At 39.4% G+C, this 25,644-nt stretch overlaps 1 protein-coding gene across 14 annotated transcripts in view; it reads right to left on the bottom strand.

Moving 5' to 3' along the window:
- Nucleotides 1–25,644, bottom strand: part of shank3a (SH3 and multiple ankyrin repeat domains 3a) — a 1,882,192-nt gene that overhangs the window by 838,646 nt on the left and 1,017,902 nt on the right. For all 14 annotated transcript variants that reach the window (XM_051931529.1, XM_051931540.1, XM_051931542.1 and 11 more), the window contains one exon: nucleotides 1,064–1,141. In XM_051931529.1, coding sequence (XP_051787489.1) covers nucleotides 1,064–1,141 — 78 coding nt within the window. The remainder of the gene's footprint in view (nucleotides 1–1,063; nucleotides 1,142–25,644) is intronic.

Genomic DNA, 25,644 nt, shown 5'->3' with positions numbered 1-25,644 from the left:
GTCAGGTGAGTGTAAAAATAAGAGAACAAGAGACATAGTGGAGGACATACAGTATGTGTGGGTATACATAAAGAATCTCTGTGTGGGAATAAAAGAATTTATGTTTTAGGATAGGGTCACCCCTAAACCCTCCCATGATAAAACAGATGTACATGGAGAAAATGGCACATGTTTGTACACCAAAATGTAGTACAAAGGTGAACACAGTAATATGGTTACAGATACATATATCTGCATCAGCCTTAAAATCAACATTCTTTATTCAGGTTGTCCAAGTTGGAGTTTCTGGAATATGTTTATTGTATATTCACTGATTTTCACAAGTTGAGCACGGCATGCATTGCACCATTTTGCATTGCTTTATGCTATAAACTGGATGGAAATATAAAAACTATAATGTTATCTGTGAAATATACATAGATATAAGGATGTGGCATTTCCAAGGCCATCTCTCTAATTCTGTGCACAGTTTTGGCCTCTATATTATAAGAAAAACATTGGCTATGATTTGTAGCTTTCACAGGTTGCAATACCACAAGATGCTTTTTAAGAATAAAATGCTAAGTAACTAAAAAAAATCAATAAAATACAAGTTAAACAAAATGCAAATATCTTAGCAGTAGTTGATGCTTTCAGAAGTCTCAGGAATAAGTCATATACTGCACATATCAAGTCACAGTGTGCATTGTAGTTACATGCATGATGTTATTCATGCATGAAATGACTTTCAATTGCTCTCTTTAGTCACATGATTCATAGTTAAATTGGTCATACATGTATGGGACTCCATCATGGAGACTAAAAGTGTACAACCTTGACTAAAAAAGGGATGACATATCAGTCCACAAAAGAGCTAAAAAATTTCTAATTCCAAACACTTATTATAAACATATATAATAAATAATTTTCAATTATATGGTGCCATAAAAACATTTTGTGATTTATCAACTTATGATCTGCTACCATCTTGAAGTCTGGAAAAAAAGAATAAATATAGCATAATAATAAAACCAAAAGATATAATACAAACATAAATAGTTTAAAGTTAAGTTTTATCTCCCACCTGAAATGCAGTTTGACTGTTATAGTTTTTGATTTCTTTATTTGCCCCTCGGAACAGAAGAACCCTTGCACAGCTATCCTAAAAAGAAAGGTAAAAAAAAAAAAAAAGATAAACATATCTATATAAAAACACAGTATAAATTATAACATTTTCTCCTGTTGAATGAAACAGGAAAGCACAATTTTAAAATAATGTCTATACCAGTGTAACATTAATACTCCCAATTTTGAATTTATTAATCAGGAATTTCTGAGAAGAAATTTCAAACAATAAATAAATAAACAGAAAAGTAGTAGACCAAATATAAATTGTGACAATCTGTTTTAAAAAATACATTTCTGGGCCATTCCCTCTTAGAATATTTCTCAGCCCCAACCATAGCTTCAGTGAAAGAAATTAAAAGACCCAGGTCTGCGCAATGATCTTTTTCTTTCCTTTAATTTTTTGTCATATTTCATTTTGTTAAAGCTATAATCTCCATAGAGTAATTCTAAGGAGATTAGGTTGTATAATTGAACTTTTCTATCAAAAGTTGAACGCTTTTCTTAGTCGTCTGTACTGTTTACTATTATTAGAATTTTAAAATATTGTCCCTAAAAATTTCCATTTTTGTGTTAATCAAAAAGATAATGTAATTTGCCTTTAAATCCGATGGAACAGTTTTATTAAAAGTTGCATTTTTTATGAGGAGGAAAATAAAACTTCTACCCTGATCTTTTTTAGTATTTATTTCAAATGTTGTTATTCAATCTCAAAACCTCGGTCTGCTATTATTTACAGGAGACTTCTTTTTAGAATTTGAGGATTCATTTCTTGAAGCAAAAGTTATATACTGAGGTTCTATCTACTTTGAACATCAGGGTGTTGTTTAGCTCATTATTTGTGTTTTTCAGAATTGTAAAAAAGTTAACTTCTGAACAACATCTTCTATTTCATCACTTTTATTACTCTAAAGAAATAAATTTAAAGGGGAAACAGCTTGTCATGAAGAGAAAGCTATTTTTCTAAAGCTTCCTTAGACAGAAGGTTTGGGGTTGTACTGTATGTGATAAAAGTTCAGCTTAAGCCACAAACACCATAACTGTATTAAACATCCAAGAAGAATAAATTCAATAAAATGCTAAAAAAAAAATAAACATCCAAGAAGCAAAGAGAATGTTTGATTACCCTATCATGTTCACTGCTAAAATCTTCCCAGTTAAAAAAAGAGTAAATCCTGATCCTCTACGGCACTTTTATCTTCTGGGTACCCCAGGCTCTTTTCTCTACTTGTTCTGATTCTGCCCTCATGTTTTTTTTTTTTTTCTCTCCAGACCTTCAGTATACCACTCTTCTTCTTTCCTTTCTGTTTATTTTCTACTACTGCCTCAACCTCTAATCTTTCAGAGCTTTCCTCTTTGCATCTCACATCACAACAGCAGAACCTTATCTATTCAGGCAGCCTTGTTGCTAAACGTCTACTGGCTTCATTTTAGAAATCCACTATGTTTGTTAAAAGTGATAGCTGAGTATCTTCATTTCAGAATTTGTTACACATGGAGTTACATATCTATGTCTTGAATTAACAAAGCATCTGCTGAGACCTTCAAGGGCTGGCCTACCACTTGTTCAGTCCTTTAAAACATGGACACACTATGAGTTTCTCAATAATCCTCTGGGCTCCTGTGAGGAGGTTATCTGGGCTTCTACCAAATACAAAAAAAAATACATACAGCAAAACATGCAGCAAGGGAAAGAAAGTAAACACTTCCCTTTTTTCTCCTTTACAAATCTTCTTATTAAGCTCTTGCTACTCATAAGTGGTTCACGAAGTCTCTGCTTTTGTTATTTTTGTCTGTGTCATGCATCTCTCCAGAAAAAGGAGTTTTTCAACAAGTACCATACAATAATCTGAACAGCAAAAGAAAAAGGAAAAGAGTACTTTACTTTAGTAGAGTTCTTCTAAAAATGATGAAAACTGATGTGTTATAAAGTGACATAAAAGTGTTAAATAAATCACCTGAAGAGCTATGGAAGTAAAGACTACAGTGACTTGTGTACTATGAAGGACAAAATCTGAGTGTAAAAAGCAAAAGGTGACACACATACCCTAGTAGTTGTCCTTTTTTCAGATTTGTTTATTTTATGAAAACACAGCCTGGGTGGAAATGCTTCTTAAATTGTAAGTCATATTATATTTACATACAAATACAAAACAGAATGTAAATGATGATACAGTACTACTGTATATGAGATAATAATGGCAAGAAAAGCAAACAAAGATTCATAATGTAATGGTTCACCTCCAGTACACTGTATATATACATGTTTTTAGTTTTATTAATGTGAATTGTCTGCTCCTTCAAACAGCCAATCATGTGGTAGCAACTCAATATATACAGCCTCCAGCCTGTCTGACTATTCATTTGAATGGGCCAGACATTGCATTCTAATAGAATTCTACCATGGTATGATTGCTGGTACCAGATGTGGTGGTCCCAGCATCTCAGGAAGAGCCGTTCTTCTACAATTTTCATGCACTACAGTCTGTAGAGTTTACAGAGACTTTTATATTAACAAAACACATCCTTTTAGTGTCAGTTTGTAGGTGAAAACCCATAGCTATAAAGAGGTCTGGTAAAAAATGAATACGATGGTTAAAGCTGTCAGAAAGGCTTAATACTCAAACTGTGCGGTTTACAATGTGGCTTCCCTTGAAGGAGTTGGGTTATAGCATCAGAAGACCAGAAGATTAGCGAGCAACAAGAAGCTGAGGTTACAATGGACATAAGACCACCAAAATGTTGTGGGTTCCGAAAATACTAATTTGTGCTCTGACATGGGGCTGGCAGGCATAAACAGCATGAATTGATGGACTTATCTTACCTTTTATCAACAACACAAGCTGGCTTGTGGAATGCTTTCTTTAGTTTCTTTAGTCCGCCTAATACCAGCTCAAGAGTTATTTGAACACCATTGTGTACCTATACATTTTTGCTCACCATGTGCATTGCACCATATCACAAAGCAATTATCATATCAAGCTTGTTCCGTGAATAAGAGAATGATTTGATTTTACTCCTTCTGCACAGTCCCCACATCTCACATCATACAGTGCCTTTTGGATGAGTCCAACCTGATATTAGATTGGACTGGTATTTAACAGTATCTAATAAAGTAGACCGCTACTTCAGTCTACTACTTCTACTACCATGTGCCTATTACACTTTTGACCAAAGGATACAAATCACAAATTATTACTAAAAATCAATTTCTTGAGTTGTTTTTACCCTCAACATTTTGTTCACTGGCTTGTACTGGTATATTTAAAGCAAGCAGTGCACGACAGCAGCAATAGCATATAAGTTCGTAAGCTTACCAAAAATGACAAACACTGGAGAACTACAATCTCTTAAGCTAGCATGCTCCATCATCCAATTAAATAAAATGTGCAATACCAACTTTGAAAAGCTCTTTATGCTTTAAATTCGGTTGCTCTTTAACACATTATAGCTGGTAAGCTACTGAGATTTTTATCAATAACAATGTCCTGAAAATATAAAAAGGAGTCTCACAAAGAAAAAATTACAAAAGCAAAGAGGTTTGCTTTGAAAGGCTGACATGTGTGATTCAAATTCTGGTTCTGCTACCACGCTGAGAGAAAAACTCATCCTGTGAGTTATGGTAATTCAGACACTTCATTGTTAGTACTTATCTTCAAACAAGCTCATTTTACTTAAGCCATAATATGTAACAAAAGATGTAGGTCAGATTTTTTTTTTTTTAACAAACAGGACATTTTAGCACATTTCCTGATTCTTAGTTTAAAAGTCTTACAGATAGACATTTGCACTTTAAATTATTACTGTTTTTATAAATATATTTATCGAAGATCTACTTTGAAAGAGACGAGTAATACAAGAAACTGAATAGCAGCTCTGGATTTCTGAAGTCTCCACTTCACCCCCAGTCTATTTCACTGTCTTATTCTATAAGTATACAATAGTGAGTGGCAAGAGGAATTTGTTAGTTAAATTGTTCATTTTCATGAGACGAAATAAACAAATAAGAAAATATGAACAAGGGTCTTCAGTCAGTGTTTCCTAAAGTGAAAACAGCATTTCAAATTTATGTAATTTTGTCACTATTCAGTGTCACTGGAGAGCACTCACTCAAAGTTACCTTTAATGAACAATGGGCTTCAGTTGCCTGTCAGATACAAGAGACTTACAGTATGTCATTTATTCACTACCATTACATACCAGGCAGGACCACACTAGGTCAGATTCATGTTGTTGTACAGTCTCTTAATCTTGTTTGCTTTATGATGCACCACTAACACAGACTGTTACTGAAAAACAATATTCCAAATAAGGCCCCATTTATTTTCTCCCGCACACAACATGCTATGTAGTAACTCAACTATCATTTTTAACTACTGGTTGGGGTCCGTGTCTACACAATGTTGACTCCCAAGGCCTTCTCATTCCTTTAGGTTTTAGGTACTCCACTGTATATTTAAATTTAACATTACTACTTCCTATATGTAATACATTTATCTACATTACAGTTAATATACCACATATCTGCCAAGTCTGAATTCTGTCTGCATCCATCTTTAATATTTCTACCGACTCTATGGTACACACCATTCTACCTTTTTTAGTGACATCTGTAAACGTAACCTGCTTGTTTGTTATAATTTTATCAAGATCAACAAATTAGTTTTAATTAAAGAGAAGAATGCTTCAAAAGAATGTCAAGTAAAAAGCAGCAGCCATTTCAATAAACAACATTATTTCTGTATACTGTATACTGTATTTAACAGTCCACATATATGATAAAACAACGATAATGTCTCATACAACCTCTAGGCCAATCTAAATTATCAACAGGTTGTCATGGACATGCCATGGACAAGTATCTCTCCCATGAATGTTAGACAATATTCAAATATAAATGGAATAAGAGGAAAATAGCATTACTAAAACATGTACTGTATTCTCTAGCAATACACAATCAATAAAATTCAGAAAAGGAAAATAAATCATGGTCTCCCATTACTTTCTTTTAAGGCTCACTTGAATATCAAATCTAGTAGCAGTGAAAAATGGACTTTTATTAAGACACCATGTACTAGTGTGGACTTGTATTGTATTTTTGTATCTGCCACTTATATTTTGATTATTAAAATCTGGTTATTCCACTCAAAACTGGCATTATTGTTGTTATGTGTCTAACACTTCATGTTCTGTTTTTTTCTGTTTATGCTACTTTTTATTTCTTTTTTGTTTAACTTGAAGAGTTTATAACAGTTATTTGTTTAATGTTCATAATATTTCAGTTTAATGTAATTATGTTACCATGTGTTCTGTTTTGTTCTTTGTGTTTTGTAAGTGGTTCCCCAGGAGGCGGGGCCATCTGTCCATCTTCAACATTATTATATGCCACCAGCCCAATAAAGGCTGTGGAGGTAGCCATTTCACTGGGGTACATTGTTAAAGTTTGGTGTTGGTGATCGCTCCATGTGTTTTGCTGTTACTTAATTTGAACTAGAGGATTACGGCCTCCTTTGCTCTGTTTTTGACAGTTCTTTTTCATCATCCACTGGGACATTGTTTGCAGCTGAATTGCTTACTTTAGGCAAGTATATTTGTGTCTTTGTTGCTTTTTAAGCTCTTGTTCATCAAGAGCCTTTTTTGAACATTAAATCTTTTTACTTGCAAAGATTTTTTCTTTGATTTTTAATAACAAGTTAAAGATTCATGGTTACTCTTCCAATTGTATTCCAGATTTCAAAAGTATAATGCCATGTAAAAGCTAATGCATGATGCTTAGGTTTTACACTTTGGTGAAATATGTGTACCTAAATAGAGCCCCCTACATTTTGTCTGTTATCTTGAAGCAATTCCCTTAGCTGAGACATGTAGCACACTAAGTAAACATAAAGACATGACCTGCCTATTGGAATGCCAGAAATGTCACACTTTTAAAGGTACTATAACTTCTGACTATACACCAGGTGACATCTGTATCCTTTTGTTGTTACTAACTACCCATCAGCTTGGCATCCTGACAGTGCAAATTTACTGGCCTAATCCACCCCCCACCCCCCCCGCCCAAAAAGAAAAAAACAATAGTATAAAATATATTACTTCTTGGTGCAGAACATCTTCTTTGCAGAAATGTCCAAACAAAACATTAGCCTACATTTTCAATTAAAAAAAAATTCCAGTGTTATGCTGCTTCTCAGCACAGAACTGCCTCAACATTTAGTTGTAAGGAGCAAAACAACACTATTCCTTCTCCTGTGCACATAAGATAAATTAAAACTAATATGTTGTTCTGTGTCAATAGTTTAATATATACACATGTATTCACATCTTTCGTGGTATATGTATCTACACAATGAGCAGCAATTGGTCGTTCACAAAGCAGGATTCCTTTCATCTTTTATGAGCCGCTTCACACACGCGCATAATGACAGCACTTTACGTAGCACTGCTTTGTTCTGTTGTGTACGAATCTTCCCACCTATCACTCTGCCTGCATGTTCTTGATGCAGATACAGTCTGTCCCCACCATTTGAGTGGGATTTTTCTCTAAATAGAGAATAGCATTTAGCATATATTTACTATTATATCAGCAGCTAGCCAGGTTTCAGGTTTTTTTCATATGTGCTGTATGAAAGGGCTTTGACATCGCACTTGCTAATGGCTGTTTATCAACAGTTATATTGTGCCATGTCATTTAACAAATGATGCAGATCTGCACAAAAATGTGAAGAGAGTCTTACTGTTGTGCTCTTTAACTGGCTGGTGCTCAAATGTCAATTTTATGCCTATTTTGTTCACTTTTTATGTAAACAGTATTGATTGTTAAATTTCTTTATTTTCATGTATGTTCTGTAGTGTTCTGTGTGTTTTGTGGGTGGTTCACCAGGAGGTAGGCGCACCTGTCCATTATGACTGGGACGCCCTCAGCCTTATAAAGATGGAGGCAACTCACAGTTCCTTGTGGTTCATTTAAATAGGCTTAGGAATGACAAGCTTTCTTCTGTGATTTTTCTGTGCTTTTAAATATTTTGTGAATACCTGGATTTTTGAACATGTGCTCTATTTTTTGACTTTGCCTCTTGGATTCCGGATTGGGACTCTGCTTTTGGAATTGCATTTTGCTGGCATTGCCTCCATGCCTTTTGTGCTCCTTGAACCTTCACAGTGTAGCAAAGCCTTTTTGTGGAATACATTTTTTTATTGATAAAGATTCTAATTTGACCTCTATGCTACTAGGCAGGGTTTTTGGTGGCATCCCCCCCTCTAGTGGGCAGTTTTGGAACTGTTCTGAACTTACATGCTTGGGAAATCTCGAGATTCATAAGACTGATATAGTGGCAATACTGACTGTATGCTACAAATTCCCATTTAGGGGAAAATAATATAATTTGAGTAACCAACTGTCATCAAACTAGTTAAATCTATGAGCTAGTGTTGGTGGCAGATGGATACTCAAATTCATTTATTCCTATTTTTTCCTATGCAATGCACACTCAAATAATTTTTTGCCTACGAAATGCTGGTGAAAGTATTAAGTCACATACAGACAGAAAGGTATAATGTCAGATGTATACTCAAATCATTAGATTTTTGTACTTATCTAAAATCATGGACTGTAGAAACCTTGCAGGACTACTTTTGCCTATTATACTCTGTGTTGCTATACTGTATTTTACATAACATGCAGATTTGCACTACCAGAGAGGGGCAGCATGGTGCATGTTAGTCATTGTGCAATTAAGAATTTCATTGTATTTTGTACACATGATAATAAATCTGAATGAAAAAGGCAGATTATACAGTAGAAATAAGCCACAATGAAACAATGAAGCATACTTTTTCAAAAAAGAAGAAAGTAATTGATAGGATAGTTAAAAGAAATATGAGGGGAGTGGGCACAAGACTATATGATAATGGCACTGAACAAAAATTTTAAGAAATAATTGCCAGGATTCTGAAATGATCTAGTTGGGGGAAAATAAACCACTTTTTTCCTTGGTGATTGTTCTTACATTTTGAAATAAAGAGTTTAAATACCTAACCAGTGGTGAAGTCCTTCAGTCCTTAGAAACACCAAAAAAAATTATCATTATTATATTTTATATATACTGTATATAGTGAGAGCTTTGAACACTTTGGTCACATGGTACTAGGAGTGGGGTCTTGCACCAATGGAACCCCAAGAGGCATTTAACATACCAATACTGGCGGAGAAAAATGAGGCTCCTGTGGGCATTCCTGTCTTTGCGCACCCCAGGAATGTGCTGGTGAAGATGGCTCACTTGGACGAACCAGAGTATTTCCTATTCTGCTTCGAGAGCACAGCAACACTGATGCGCTGGGACAGGGGAGGCTGGGCATCTATTGTGGCCCCATTTTTAACTGGAGAGGCCATACAGGTCATGCAAAACCTCCCTCCCAATAAACTTGATGTTTATGACCTCCTGAAGCAACAGGTCCTCCTCCGCAGGGCTATGAGCCTGGTGGCCAAGAGGAGCCAGTTTCGTCTGTGGCACATTGACTCAGACCACCCTATACGAGGACAGATTCAGGACTTAGTGGATCTAATTCAAAGCTGGTTCCGCGGGGATACCTTTGAGTGCATTGTGGAGAAGCTCACTATTGACACAGTCCTGTCAGGGATAGATGAGAACCTTTGTGATGAGATGCTCCAGAACGATGTCCACTCATTGTCAGACCTGACCTGAAGACTGGAGGGCACCCAAGCCACCTGGAAACATGGGGCTACTCAGGCTTGGCCCCAAAATCGGTCCAACTAGCACAGGTTCCTAGGGTCACCAACACCACAGGTGGAAGACGCCATTGTAGGAACTCCATATTGGGGACTGAGCGCAGGTGCTTTCGCTGTGATCAACCGGAAGATCAGGCTCAGGACTGTCACCTTCCACCTGCACAAACCATGGATGTCAGTCTGGCCCAAGTATGTGGTTTGCAAGTTTCCCCCAAGATATTAGTGAAGGACAATTTAAGGTCTCTATTAAGTTGGCTGGACGTGAAATCATAGCGCTGATGGACTCTGGTAGCAACCTCTGTGTAGTCTGCCATGAATTGCTCCAGCAGACCCCTTGTAGGACTATAGACCGGGTGAACCTTCACTGCGTCCATGGGCACATTAAAACATATGAGACCATGTTACTCCCTCTGAAATTTAAAGGGAAGAACTTTAAGGTTTGGACTGCCAAATCAGACACTTCACCCTGGGCTCTTTTAATGGGGAAGAGGAATGCCCTGACAACATCAATCAATGAACCAGGTTTGCAATTGAACCTGAGTTGTCCAGTGAGGTGGGAGATGAATCCTTAAGTGAGGACCCGGGACAGCTGGTGGACTTTACCCAAACCCAGACCAGACACCCGCTGTGGACCCCAATGAAGCAGCAGTGGGGGGGTGAGCGCGATGCTGCATCGGGTGCAGAGGAAGCAGAGGCTGCCACTAAAACAGAGTTTGCCCAAATGCAATGAGCTGACAGTAACTTAGATTTTGCATGCAAACATGCCCACATTGCGAATGACTCTTACTATCTGAAGAGGGAGGACCCGAACTTTAAAACACCACACTTTATAATTAAGGGTGTTTTCTTGTATAGGGTGATTCCTGATTGCATGGAGGACGGGTGGATCAAGCAATTAGTGAATTAGTGAAAGGGTGAATGCCTGTCTCTAAAGCTCTTTTAGAAATATTTATGCATATTGGCATCCATCTCTGACCATCTCTCGCATCATGAAGTAGCTGCATGAGAGTGTTGCAATTAAGCATTTGAGCACCACTGTTTATCATCCACAGACAAATGGCCTGAATGAACAGTTTAATAAAACGTTGAAATTGTTTATACGGCGTGTAGCCCATGACGACCTGACCTCCTGGGAAACCGTGTTGCCTTGTCTCCTATTTGCTGTTTGGAAGTCCTCCCAGGCATACACCGGGTTGAGTCCATTCAAACTGCTGTTCAGCTGGTGTCCACAAGGGGTGTTAGACATTTTTCGGGAGGAACAGACGGGGGTTCACGAGGCACCTTGCAGGGGGAGATTTGTCGATTGCGGTGAAACATATGCAGCATGAACCAGAGGTGCAAAAACATTATTATGACAAGAAAAGCAAACTCTGTGAGTTTAAATGGTTGATCGGGTGCTGGCATTGACCTCTTTGGACACATATAAATTTCAGGTAAAATGGCTCAGCCCAGCAGTAGTGGAAGAGCACATTAGTCCAGTGAATTGTAAAGTCAGGATTCCCCATCGGCGGAAGCCTGTGCAGGTTTTGGCATTCCACAGGGAGCCACTGGACCAGGCTCCCATGCCTACGGCTGCCTATCCAGGCTCCACCTGGCGAGAGGATACTCCTAAGCACAGTGATCATTCCTGCTCCCTGGTGATTTCCGTGCCCCATACATGAGCACTCGCCACATGCTACTTCCTGGGCCACCATTCCCGCCCATCTGCTTCTCTCTCTCTAAGCACTGGCTCACTCCTGCTCCTGCGTTTCTCTCCGTCTTGCTAACCTCCAATCCTCTTTTGATTCATTTCTCTTATCTTGTCCCTTTCTCTTGCGCCGGTTCGTTCTTAAGGCTCCATGGGCACAGTGTCTCAAATGAGCACTGCAGGAAGCCGGTGAAGCAATTGAGAAAGACTGCACCTTCACGTGCAGGTACATCTCACCCCAATTACTTCATCAACTCCCCGCAACTGCGCCCATGGAGAATGAGACGGCCAATTGATTATTTTATTAAAACAGTCACTTTTCTTTGAGCCACAGACCTGCTATACCAAATTCCTCCCCCCTTATGCCGCCAGTTGCATGGGAAGGCTCCATGCCTCTACCAACCCTGTACAACAGGTGGTCCAGGTCCGTGGCTTGGCCCTGTCACTGCAATAAAAAACAAAAAATACTGCACTATAGTGCACAATACTGCACTGCACTAAAGCCAACCCTATTAAAATGTAAACCCAAGCCCACTTCATAAAACTACGACATTAAAAGAAACCAGAACTTTAAAATTACAATAAAACAGTCAAATAAATGTCCATTAAAAAAAAATCTATTCTTAAAAGTCCTCCTCTGGCTTGGGTCTGTGGGTTTTTTGGAAAAAAAAAGTCAGACACTTATCCCACTTACTGCTCCGTCTCCATTTCCTCAGTCACCATCGCCAGCTCATCCCACTGTTGCCTTTGGCTCCACCCAGAGAAAGCACATCCAGACTGTAATGGTCGTTCCTGCTCCCAAAGTAACACAACATGCTGCCCCCTCCTGTATCTATGACCACCCACGTCTCTTAGGGCTTCACTCCGGTCAACCTGCTTCCATTTGCTACACCAGCTTGTTTTTCTCTCTTTCCCTCTCCCTGCCTGCTTCATCTCCTATCCTTTAACCTCCGCTCTTTTTTCTTCTGTTCTTACTAGTTCCTTAAGCCGCCAGTGGCACAGGAAGGCTCCATGAACTCTATTGAGACCTGCCGAAATGGGGCGACATGACGAAACACAATTGATGTGTCTGTCCAGGACTGCTTGTCTGTCACTGAAGCAACCTCAGGTTCACAGCATCACAGAGGCAACCACAAGTTCTCTGCCTTCACACGCAACGCATTTTTAACCCAATGGGTGAGGCAGGGAACATTATAACTTGGCCACTGACCTGGCCCCAGTCCTGCCAGTTTGCCGTTTCTGTGGGTAGCTCCAGCTGCAATAAATAACCTTGCTGTTCCTGTTGACACTTAGACTCAGCATTGTATATTGTGTGCAAAGCAGCGACTCACACTTCAAACGTTTTATCTCTCTATTATAAAAAAAAATCCTGGAAGAGAAAGACTAGGGCGATGAGATGTGATCTTCACGTGAAGATCACAGAAGACACTTAAAAGACCCACGAGACAAAAGAGATTGGCCACGGAGCGTCTCGCAGGGACCTTAAACATGAGACTTTGTGCCTAGAGATTGACCTAGGACCGTCTCGCGGGGACGTAGAACATGAGATTCTTGTAAGACACACCCTACTTACAACCAATATCAAATAAGACCATGGGCAGCAAAACACTCAGTCGTGTAAAGGTTTGAGCACACACAGATCCAGGGCTCTCAGAGCATATAAAGCGTATAAGGACAATACGTTATAGATGAAACGTCGACGACTAAGCAAAGAAGACTCAAAAGCATTGGAGAGAAAAAAATGCAAAAAAGAAAAAGAATAATCGAGGTACAAATTCTGAAAATAAGGAAAGTAATTATCAGCCTGGAACAAGTGGTATTGAAAAAAAGCACATCTAATCGGGCTCAGAATTAAAAGACAAAGAGTAAAAGACAAAATAGAACTTCATAAAGATGATCAAAAACGTTAGCACTATACACATGCAGAGCAAGTTAGAGATTATGAAAGCAGTGAAATTCGAAAGGCTAAAAAAAAAAAAAAAAAAGGCGCAATACACATGTAGAGAAAGTTAAAGAACATGAAAGCAGGAAAATTAGAAAGTATAAAAAAAAGAAAGTAAAGATTGCAGTAGCGCAAACAAACGGAAATTATTACTTGAAAAAAGGGAAAATAATCACAACGGACCAGGTGTCATTGAAAAAAAAGCAGGACAAAGCAAGGTCAGAAATAAAAGACAAAAAGTAGAAAACAAAGTAAAACATCATAAAGAGGTTAAAAAACAAGGGGGCCAAACACATACAGAGCAGGTTATAAATAATGAAAACAGTGGAATTCAAAAGACTCAAAAAAAACGTAGGCACGAAACACATGCAGAGCAAGATACAGAATATGAAAGCAGAAAAAAATGAAAAGTGTCATAACAAAGAAAGTAAACATTGCATTAGCGCAAACAAAGAGGAATTATTACTCGGAGAAATAACGAAAAGGCGAATAGAGATTGAATATATGGACACAGGTAATATGTCACAAGTACGTAACTATTGTAAGGCTTTGAAGTTTAAGTCAGAGAATTTCAAAAAAGGGGTTTTTACCTCACATGCATTTATTGGTTACTTTGCAAAAAAAATTATTAACTGCTGATGATGTAGATCGTTTTGTCTGTGCTAAAATTCCAAACAGAGAAACCTATCCTGAATTATGGTACAAAGTCATTAAACACATGTCTCACTGACCTCATTTAAAAGATTCAGCATGTTGGGAATCGAAATATTCCAAATATTGTTTTTACAGAAGTTCTGAAATAAAAGTGAAACTAATGAAATAGCAACAATTCAAAGAAAAAAAAAACAGTTAAAAATGTGTATCCGGAAAAACCAAACACGGGGGGTTGGCAAGCGTAGCGAGCAGAGAGCGAAGTCCCCTAGTACTGTATATATTATATATATATATATATATATATATATACACATATATATATATATATATGTATATAAATACATATATATATATTGTGAAGAGGCGCTATACAGGCGCCCGTCCCGACACAGACTGGACACAGAGGCACACATAAAATAAATAAACTATTTATTTTTCTGGGTGGCACGGTGGCGCAGTGGGTAGCGCTGCTGCCTCGCAGTTAGGAGACCCGGGTTCACTTCCTGGGTCCTCCCTGCGTGGAGTTTGCATGTTCTCCCCGTGTCTGTGTGGGTTTCCTCCGGGCGCTCCGGTTTCCTCCCACAGTCCAATGACATGCAGGTTAGGTGGATTGGCGATTCTAAATTGGCCTTAGTGTGTGCTTGGTGTGTGGGTGTGTTTGTGTGTGTCCTGTGGTGGGTTGGCACCCTGCCCGGGATTGGTTCCTGCCTTGTGCCCTGTGTTGGCTGGGATTGGCTCCAGCAAACCCCCGTGACCCTGTGTTCGGATTCAGTGGGTTGGAAAATGGATGGATGGATGGATGGATGGATTTATTTTTCTTCACCTGTGGGGCACGTCTTCCCTGTAATCCCCACAGGCACAAGCACAAATATACCAAATAAAACACACAACAAAGCACTCTTTTCTTCCTCCACCACTCCTCCCAGGCAACCTCGTCCTCTTCCTCCCGATTCTGGCTCCTAGAGTGGTGGCTGCTGGCCCATTTTATAGTTCACTCGGAAGTGCTCCAAGTGCTTGATTGCTGAGTTCCTGCTGCATTTCTGGGTGTGGTGAAAACACTGCCCATAAGGGCTCATGAGTTCCAGCTGCAGCACCCCCTGGTGGCACCTGCGGGACCCAACAGGGCTGCACCCAACTCCAACTACTATGGAGCCCTGCGGGAAACCGAGGCACCGCCATCCCAGGGGGGCGGACATCTAGCATCCAGGGGGAGGTATTGCACCGTCCAGGGCTGCTCCACCTGAATATAGAGTGAAGCCGTCTGCCACATTGCCCCTCTCAGCACATCCCGCGAGGGCTGGTCTTCTCCAGGACGGGGAGACGGCATCATCCAGTTTGCAGGCCTGTCCAGTGGAGACAAAACTGCGAAATCGGGAGGAGTGGTCCCGACATCCACGTCCTTTGGTAGTCCTCCGGGGTCAGCCCCTCCAGCCGTGACCACAGCGGCTGCATTCGTAGCAACGCCGCTCCCCTTTAGTCCGAACCCTGCTGGATCAGAAGCAGGACGGGAATTCCTGCCGCAATGTCCGCCCAGCTGAGGGCTCGTGGTGTCTCTGCCCCTCCGCAGCGCAGCCCTCCACTGTCTGCGAGCAGACGGGCTCACGCTGCACTCTGTCAGGAGTCCTCGTCTTCTATTCCCAGGTCCTCCTCCTGCTCTGGGGAGCATCGACGGTCTGGGTTCCCTTATGGAAAGAAGAGGGACCCCGTGCCGTCTGCACTCCTTTGGACGCCCACGAGACCGGTGCCGGCAGTCGAGGCAAGGCTGTTTGGCAGCTGATGTCTAGCAGCTGTCTCCCTGCAGACTCCTCTGCCGTGCTGTCAATCATCACGGCTGCGTCTCGTGTAGGAGGCGGGACGGCTTGGCAAGCAGAACTGACCAATACCGCCGCCGTTGTGCTCCACCATCCTCTTTCCTGTAAGGCACAGGCATCACTCACCTGTACCGCCACATCCTGCAGGCTGGAGAATTCAGCACCGCACCGCTTCAGCCACTCAAGCATAGTCCCTAAAGGCATGCCGAGCTTCTTCTCTAGCCTCTCCTTCGTCTCTTGCAGGGTCTGAAAAACCTGAAAGAGGGACTGCAGGGGTAGGAGGACGCCCTCCAACTCCCGTACAGCTCAAAGCAGGTTAGTTTCCTCTGCCTCTTCGGGTGTTCTTGGGGGTGGAAGTCCGTCGTCCCCGCCTCTGATCTTTTATCGGTGGAGAGCCGGCTCACATTCTCCATCCCCTTACCTGCTATAGAGAAGAATTCCTGCTCCTCCACCGCTCCCTGCTCCATGGGAAAATCCTCATCAGGGAGATCCTCCGGGCTGCCATTGCTTGGCGTCGAAAAGGGGCTCCAGACCAGTCTCGCTCTCTGATAAGCTCGCCCCACCGTCATACCAGGGGACAGGTGCCCGGAAGTGCAATTAGAAACAGGTGATCAAGCACCTGGAGCACTTCTGGGTGGGCTATAAAATGGGCCAGCAACCACCACTCAGGAGCCAGAATTGGGAGGAAGAGGTTGCCTGGGAGGAGGAGTGGTGGTGCCAGAAGAAGGGTTGTGGTTTGTGTGTTACTGTACTTGGGACTGTGTTGTGCCTGGAGGGTTCACGGGGAAGATGTGCCCTCCAGCTGAAGAAAAAAATAAAGTCTTTGTGCTTTTACACGTGCCTCTGTGTAAGTCTGTGCCGGGTCAGGCACTATACAGCATCCAATTTACAATATATATATATATATATATAAGGACTCCATATTGGGAAAGTTCGAAAACTACAAGGTTTTAATAAGAGCAATGGTTAAGAGAACTGCAAAGTTTATAACCACATAATACTGAAAATAGGACAGTCAACTTTTGTGCAGAGGGTAATTTGGGCATTTACAGTCAACCAACGATAGATACATTGGCTTCATATACAAACTACCATCATCTGTGAGGAAATATAGGAACATAATACACAATGTAGTTGATGTCTGGGTAGGTAAAACAGAACTTGGAAGTTGCCCTTTGAATGATAACTAGCTGCACAGAGAAACAAAGTCAACAGTGTAGTAGGCTTTTGGGAATGTATTTTTCCTGTTTCATTTACTTCAGCATTATTGAATTCTAAATGATGATTTTTTTTTACCTTTATGTTGCAATGTAATTTTGCTAATTTTACTGATGTAAAAGTTGTTATTAGGTGATGTGCTCTTTTGTGGCTGTGACTATGTTATTGACTGAAGTGATGTTTGTTATCTACCCCATGACCTGACATCATTGCAGCTGTGACATTAGTACCCCGAGACAGTTTAAGATTACAATGCACATTATCTGATGTTCACATGTATAGATAAGGACAAAGAAAAGTCAAACACTTAAATACCAATTCTATTTTTACTATAAGGCGCATTTATTATAAATGGTTAGGACCTCTTTTGCTATGGGAATTTTGATATTGACTTTTAAGAACTCATTTTGGTATAGATGCTCTGTATTGCAGACATTAGATTTGATTTTGTTCATCATTCCCTGGTTAATTTTGGTGCTCCCTACTTATCTTTAACTCTTGGTCTTTTGTCATCTTTTAACTAGCCTATAAAACTTCACTAAACAATTCTTTCCATGATTTTAAAAATAAGCAGCTGTATGCAGCAAATATGCTTGTTTTTAATATTCATAATATTTTTAATATATCCTCAGAAATTAAATGATTGGTGATGTCGAGAAAGAAGGTAAAGTATTACATTAGATACCAAAGGACATAATCTTTTCAAAAGACCAAGACATGGAGCTGGACAGGAAGAACTTTAAAGATGGATGAATGCTATAATTGCAGCTGGCAAGAACCATGACATAAAGATGAATGGGAAGAAAAGTCATGAAAATTCACAGAGAGGATAGTGAACAGGTAATGAACTAAATATCACAATAGATGGATGAGTGTGGGGGAGGCGACACACTTTCATTACTAAGGTTTTCTTATTTTAGAAAACAGGAAGTGTACAAATGAGATAAATGACAGTATCACAGAAAGGTATCTGAATGTACAAATAAGAGGTCCATTAAAGAGATCATTAAGATGATTAGGGAAAGTAGGGGAAGCATAAAGAAAAATGTGAAATAAACACGGAAAAAAAAGATTAAGAGAATTTGAATGAAAGAAAGAGGCAGGGCCATCTTACAAATGGTGGACATGGAAAACTTTTTAAAGTCATTCTGGAATGAGATAAGAAATGCCTAGAGCATTCTAAAAGATAGATATCTATTAAGAAAACTAATTGTAAAATCTAAATTAAGAGTGCCATGACGAAGTTTAGACAAAAAATAAATACAAACATACAAGAGTCACAAAATGTGATGCTAAGTAATTTGGATTTTAGCAGCAACAGAGGAACAACAGAGGGAAAACAAGAAACACCTAATAGTGCCATAATTGTAGTTTGATAAACGACTTGTACATGTACAGTAAATGCATCACAATAAAATGATGTTTTAACAGAGATGCAAGAACTTTTTTAAAAACACGTTCTGGTAAAATGCACAAAAACAAAACAAGAATGCAGTTGAATTATCACAATACACCAAACAATTGTTTTAAAATGCTTTTTTAAGCAGTTTTTAAATTTAAAATATATTAAACTACGTGGAAATTGGTAACAGCTTATACAAGAAGAGGAACACATAAGATCACTGTGGATTTAGGACATTATCTCAGTATGCATCAGCTACTAAAACCTTACTAACTGCAAACGTTTTAAATTGATAATGATAGCTTTTTGTCTCTGCAAAGAATCTGCAGCTTTGAATTAAGACAAACAGAAGAGATTTACATCTTAAAACTTTCAACAAGTAAGAAGAATATGAAAAAAGGATTAGTTCATCAATCAGCCAATTATTATTCAGGCCGTTATACAAATTTCATTAAAGAAATAGAAGACATTAAAGGAGTTAGTTATCAGATGCTTTACAGTGTAGATAATTTACGGAAATGTGCTAGATGAGAATTTTGTTAGGTATTGTTATACTGTTCAGAATTATAAGGACATCATGCATGTAATCTGTATATGTTTCAATAGCATTTGAAGACTTCTTCACTTTATTTATAGGTGTTCTGAGGTAGCTCTTTTAAACTTGACAGTGAAGTAAACCAAACACCTATGCTTTTGAGTCCTAACAATGATCTTGGTTAGTTGTCAGGTTCACTTCTTGTATCGATCATCATTTACATGATCTTAAAAACATATGTCCTGTTGCCAAACAGACTACATTTTCAGAGCACTGTACAAATGGAGCTGCATGGAGCTGGATCTGTACATCAATGCTGGCATTCATAAAACACCTGGGGCATCATGTATAAATGGTGCGTACGCACAAAAATGTTGCGTAAGCCCATTTCCACGCTCAAATCACGATGTATAAAACCTAAACTTGGTGTAAAGCCACGCACATTTTCACGGTAGCTAAATGCTTGCCGTACATAAGGTCTCTGCTCGGTTTTGCAAACTGGCGGCACCCAGCATCAAAGTAGTGCTACTGCTCCAGTGTGGTTTCCCTTTCTTTTTTAGATCCACATCCCTGATGCGGCTTTATAAATACACTGAAATTAACCACATATTGTTTATTAGTTTAATGCATCTGATTGTAATTAACATTTAACAATATAATGGTCCACAGAATGGTCAAACTATTTTAAATACCATAGCTGCTTTAGCGTTGTTACTCTCACTGCACCTTCTTCTTCTTTCAGCTGCTCCCGTTAGGGGTTGGCACAGCGGATCATCTTTTTCCATATTACTCTCACTGCACCACTCACAGTATTTATTTCACTGTATCTGAGTGGAGAATCACAGCTCTACAGCAGCTGATTGGAAAGAGAATTATCGGTATACAGCATCAAGCACACGCTGCCTCAGCCATGTTGTCTACTGAATTGCTCTCATACGGCAAACACTTCACAGCCTTTCCTCGCAGTTCAGAAACAGTTTCATCCCAAGAACTACAGACGCACTCAATCAGTCCATCAAGTGCTCCTTGTAGAACTGTATGTTCTATGATGATTTGCTCACTGTAAACTTGCGATAGTTATAATATTGCACAACCTGAGCCACTTTATAAAACGCGTATTTACATATGATGACAATATCATTTTTAAGATGAAATGCAGCAAAATATGTTTATTATATTATACAGATAAAACTTTAACTTCATTTAAATAATCTACAGTGTATGTTGTTAATAATTAAGCATGTGAGGACATTGTGCCGCAGCGCTAGCAAGGAGCTGGCACTCCGTTCATGGATTGTTCCTGCCTCGCGCTGTATTCTTGCTGGGGTGGGTGCGACACTGGAAGGATAGATGGATAGAATATTAAACATGTACTACGAAGATATTTCAATGTTCCTTAAAAGTTTTGAAGAATTGGTGTTCTAAGCTTACAGATGGCTTAACGTCTATTACAGAGCTGATTGTGTGGCGATCGGGTATTTGGAGAAAGAAAAGTAAGGACAGGAATTGGGTGTTAGTACGTTTGAAAGAGACAGTACTGCTACAATAAAGTATTTCATCGAAGGTCGCGCACGGTGCAGCAAGCATCTTGCATGAGGCATGAACAATCACTTCGCCACCGTGTTCCCATGTTTAATAACATGCTTTAACTCCTATCATCATGAAAATTATATCAAGTATACATCTCAGCATTAATATTATTCAGAGAGCTGTAATATCACGAATGTAATGGATTCTGTGTCCTGTCGGAGGAAGAGAAAGCACATTTAAGAAGCACATAGTGATTCACACATATAGAGCTCATTGAAGATCAAATACTAAACAAAGCATTTAACGTGCTACTTTAGTTACGATGGGATTTGAGAAACTAGTAAATTACGATTTAAAAATGAAGTTTAAAATGTTCTACTTTAATGACAAAATAAACGTGCTTAACCCCTTAACCGCCCTCTGCCGGATATATCCGGCACTGTTGTTTTATTGCTAACGCCATACTGCCGGAATTATCCGGCACATTTGCCTGTGGTTATGTGAATGCCTGGCATGTAGTACAACTGACAGTTTGGCGTGGGTATTATTACTACGTTGTATTCCGACAATTCTGCGCTTGTATTGGCCGATCACGTGATGTGATTCGAAAGTGAAAGCTGTGAATATGGCGAAACGTAAACTGACTTCAAGTGAGGCTTTGCAGGCGATTTTGGACAGTTCTGATCATGATTGTAGCAGTTCTGAAGAAGATTTTAGCGACAATGATGAGCAGCAACGTGCGCTGCATGATACTGTGAATGAAGACGCATCGGATGATGGCGATGAGTGGGTGTATCCCCAGCATCTCAACTGGACTGCTGCCCGAGGTGAACTACCTTTTCTGCATCCATTTGAGGCAACATGTGGCTTTATTGTTGATGTAAACAATTACACTGCTGAGCAGTTTTATGAGCTGTTTGTGTCACCTGATTTGATCAGACATTTTGTTCATCAGACAAATCTGTATGCAGCACAGTTTATTGAGAAAAATCCCAATTTACCTCCACATTCCCGTGTTCATGCTTGGTTTGACACTGATGAAAACGAAATGAAAAAATTCATTGGGATTTTGATGTTGATGGGAATAATCAGAAAACCAGATATTGAGATGTACTGGTCTACAGATCCTATGTATGCAACACCTATTTTTGCAACTGTCATGACACGTAACCGATTCTCTTTGCTGCTGAAATTCTTTCATTTGAATGACAACAGAAATGAGCCAGATAAGAAAGATCCAAACCGCGACCGCTTGTTCAAGCTATGTCCTTTGATTGATCATTTATTTGAAGCATTTCAGTTGCCCTACATGCCAGGACCGTCAGTTGCAGTTGATGAAAGTTTATTGTTGTGGAAGGGCCGCTTACAGTTTCGACAGTATCTACCATTGAAAAGGGCACGGTTTGGTATCAAGATGTTTTGCTTAGCTGAGAATTCAGGTTACGTTTATAGATTTCGCTTATACACTGGCAAAGAGGATCCTATGAGTAGTATTTGAGCAGTGTTGCCAGATGAATGTAAGGACTTTGGACTGTCAGAAAAACGCTGTCGTGTCTGTTCAAAGAAGGGTCAGCGTAGAGACGTCAAGACCTTCTGCTCAAAGTGTCCCAGCAATCCAGGACTTTGTGCAGTTCCCTGCTTTGGCCTGTGGCACAGCAAACTCAAATACTGGGAATGAAACTATGATTGACTGAACTACTTTTGACTTTTGAATTACTTTTGACTGTTCCGTTTTGTAGTAGACAATAAATCCAGAAGCCTGAGAAAAGGTACATTTTGTGTTTTATTATGTGTTTGCCCATTTCTAGAACTTGCACAACATTTAGTGGTCAATACTGCTTGAATAAATGTAAAAAATGTAGAAAAAATGTAAAAAAGTAAAAAAACGAAGATTGTTCAGATTTCGCCTGGCGTGGGGAATATTTAGGGAGTTGGCGGTTAAAGGGTTAAAGTTGACGTTTCATGCTTATTTTCCACTGTGTGCCTATTTTTTTTTCTCTGTACCTTAATAAGCTTTCATATGACAATTAGACGGTGGGCTACGACTCACCTTTTCACGGCGACTTTGATATCTGATAACTACTTTTTTTATCTCAGGCACTGTGCAACTTTGTGAACTTGAGATTCCGAGTTTCTCCGACATTCTATGTCACTTGATCAACTTCCTTTTGCTGTTTATACCACTGTTTAAACCAACAAATTGTAAGTTTTTCCTTGCCTCCACTTGGGATTCGCTGAAATTCTTTAATTTCCCCTGTGCTTTAGCCATTGCCTTTTCAAAGAACACTGAGCTTAAGGGCTATTTGTATTGATTTGCATATTCAAAGAGGTGTAATTCTGGAAGGAGCCTGGGGCGGGACAGCAGGCGCATGCACGGGTGTTACTTTTCACACTGACTGGGATTTATGAAGCAGAAGAACGTGGAAGTTGGCAAACACACAGATTTATGCATCTGGATTTTTTTGTGCGTACGCACATTTCCGCTTGTGTCCTTGCCATGTTTTAGTGTGAATTCTACGCACGACGTTATGCATGAGGCCCCTGTATAATATTTCTTCCATGTTACCAGTGACAAATTTGCAAAGATGACACCTCTCTCGGTTACACGTCTTCACTCAAAGCTGCTGGGTGCATAATCCGTCTGGAGAATCCATAGTATCAGAGTATAGCCATCTTACACTATTCCAAACGATGGTTCTTTAATGGCATTTTATGATTCTTCACTGGAAAGCTTGGTTCCTTGTTGAATCTTCATTTGACAAAGCACCATTTCATTCCAAAAATGGTTATTTGCATATGAAGTTGGTTCTTTGTTCTTTGAAAAACTTCCTAATATGTAGAAGAAACCTGAAATCTTTAATGTATGGTAGGCTATCTAGCAGGGCATGAACAGATTAAGAAAAACCTGAACTTGTGTTATTGTATGCTGCAAGAGTCCTTTTAAAATCATGACTCATTGGTATTTCAAAAATGTGTTATCATTTATTGATAGTTATTCGCTGCATGGAGCCAATAATGGATCTAAATAAATAAAGATTCTTTCTTTCATGTGGAGGAGTCTTTTGGAAACCAAATATTGCTCCCCTATGGCATTGCTCTTAAGAACCACTTGGAACCTTTATTTTTAAAGAGTGTAGTCAGAGATAAATGAGAAGTTCCTTTTCTCTAGTGACTAACTAGGCTGATAACTGTGAGGCATGTTGTTTTTGCAGTGGGTTCTCTCTATTAGAGCCTTGTTACTATCTCTCTTCCTTTCCTGAGCCCCAAAATGTCACAGGTGAGAATTTGGCTTGGAATTTTCCTCTTGGTCGCATGTCCTCATTATTTTAGCACAAACTGCATGCAGAGATATACTGTAGTCAGACTGTTAGTGCAAATGAAAGGTCAAACGTACAGGCAAAGAAGCTAATATGCCACACAAAGGGGAAGGCAGAGTTAACGTAAATATACAGTTACTTCACATGTAGGACACCACCGAATTCTGATAGGCTAGTCGAGGAGAACGAAAAAAGAAAAGGTTTTTAAAAAATTAAATGGAAAGGTAAAATTTAAAAAGGTAAGAATCTGTCACTTATAAATAACTGACATTACAAAAATAGAAATCAAACAAAAATAAACCCATTGATTAAGCGAACTGTAATTTCCCTGTTTATATGTTTTTTTTAGTTACATCATAAATTATAAATTGGTTGTTCTAAATGGTTACTGGATGAAGTCACCACTGAACTGCATGGGCATGGGAAGGGCTAACCTAGGCTCCAGCTTAGGGACCTGCACAGTAAAAGGGCCCTGATATGAATTAAAGATGTACAAAAAAATTCATGTTCATTTTTCAAAAAATAATTTCTGCAACTAGATTGGCCAATTAAAATACTCTAAACCCTTTAGCATTATTCCTGAGATGACCACGCTAGTTGCAAACACACTGATCAATAGGTTTACACATCCCCAGTTAACTGCAGGTAGAGACAGACAAAGGCTGTTTTTAAATGTGCATCCATTCCTTGAAGACAGGACAGGATGGTGAAGATCTTAGTTTGCTTTGTGGCTTTTTTGGGAGACCTTGTATATTCTTTGCCTTGCTTGAAACTCCTGAATACAACAGACATATACAAGTTCTAATGACAGTGAAATATATATAAACTGTAATGCCACTCCTGAATTTGTGTGGTATCACAAAAATGTTGGTCAGCTTTCAAAGATGCATCTTCGGGGCACGACACAGATGTAAAATACAGATGACCCCTTACTGAATTTCAAGCATAAGGTCTCTCGGAATTATTGTGAGCAACAAAGTAAATGAGAAGTAGATGAAAATGTGCACTACTGAAAACCAAAATAAACTTAAAAACTCAAACTAATCAAAACTTAGAATCCTCGATGAAGAAAAACCATAAACTAAGTAAAATACAGTATTATGTATAAAATGTTAATATTGTACTGAGCCCAACACACATACACAGCAGCATGCACTAAAACCAAATTACAAGGACATGTGGTTTGATATCAGTTATAACAAAATGCAGGCTTACTTTACACTCATTGTATATATCAAGTAATTCAAATGCCTGAATTTGAAGTGTGCTGGTCAACAAATCTTTTACTAGAAATACCATATGGCGTCACACATGTGTGAACAGGAGGCAGCTGAAGGGCTTGGAGAATAATGGTAACACATCTGTCCAGGGGGTGGTGGGGTGCACTTACGCTCTTTCTAAGTTCCCTGCAGACTTTTCCCGGGAAGTCCCACCAGAAACCACTGCCTCGACTGCAGGCACGCCACTTCTGGCCCCAGGCCAGAGGACGACATCACTTCCGGTCCCGGCCCTGAGGACGACATCACTTCCACCAGACTTCCTATAAAACCTCACTCCCTTCCTCTGAAGGGAGTTCTGTTTTGGACTCAGCCTTGTAAACTGCTTTGCACTTTCAAATGCTTTACTTTTTGAAGCAAGGAACATATTACATGGGTGGCTGCCCCAAATCTTTCTATGTCTGAAGTCTCGTCTTGTTAC

Source organism: Erpetoichthys calabaricus, chromosome 1 (assembly GCF_900747795.2).
Source record: "Erpetoichthys calabaricus chromosome 1, fErpCal1.3, whole genome shotgun sequence".
NCBI classification, from domain to species: domain Eukaryota; kingdom Metazoa; phylum Chordata; class Cladistia; order Polypteriformes; family Polypteridae; genus Erpetoichthys; species Erpetoichthys calabaricus.
The sequence above is the reverse complement of the archived record's forward strand: the minus strand, read 5'-3'. Positions and strand labels throughout refer to the sequence as shown.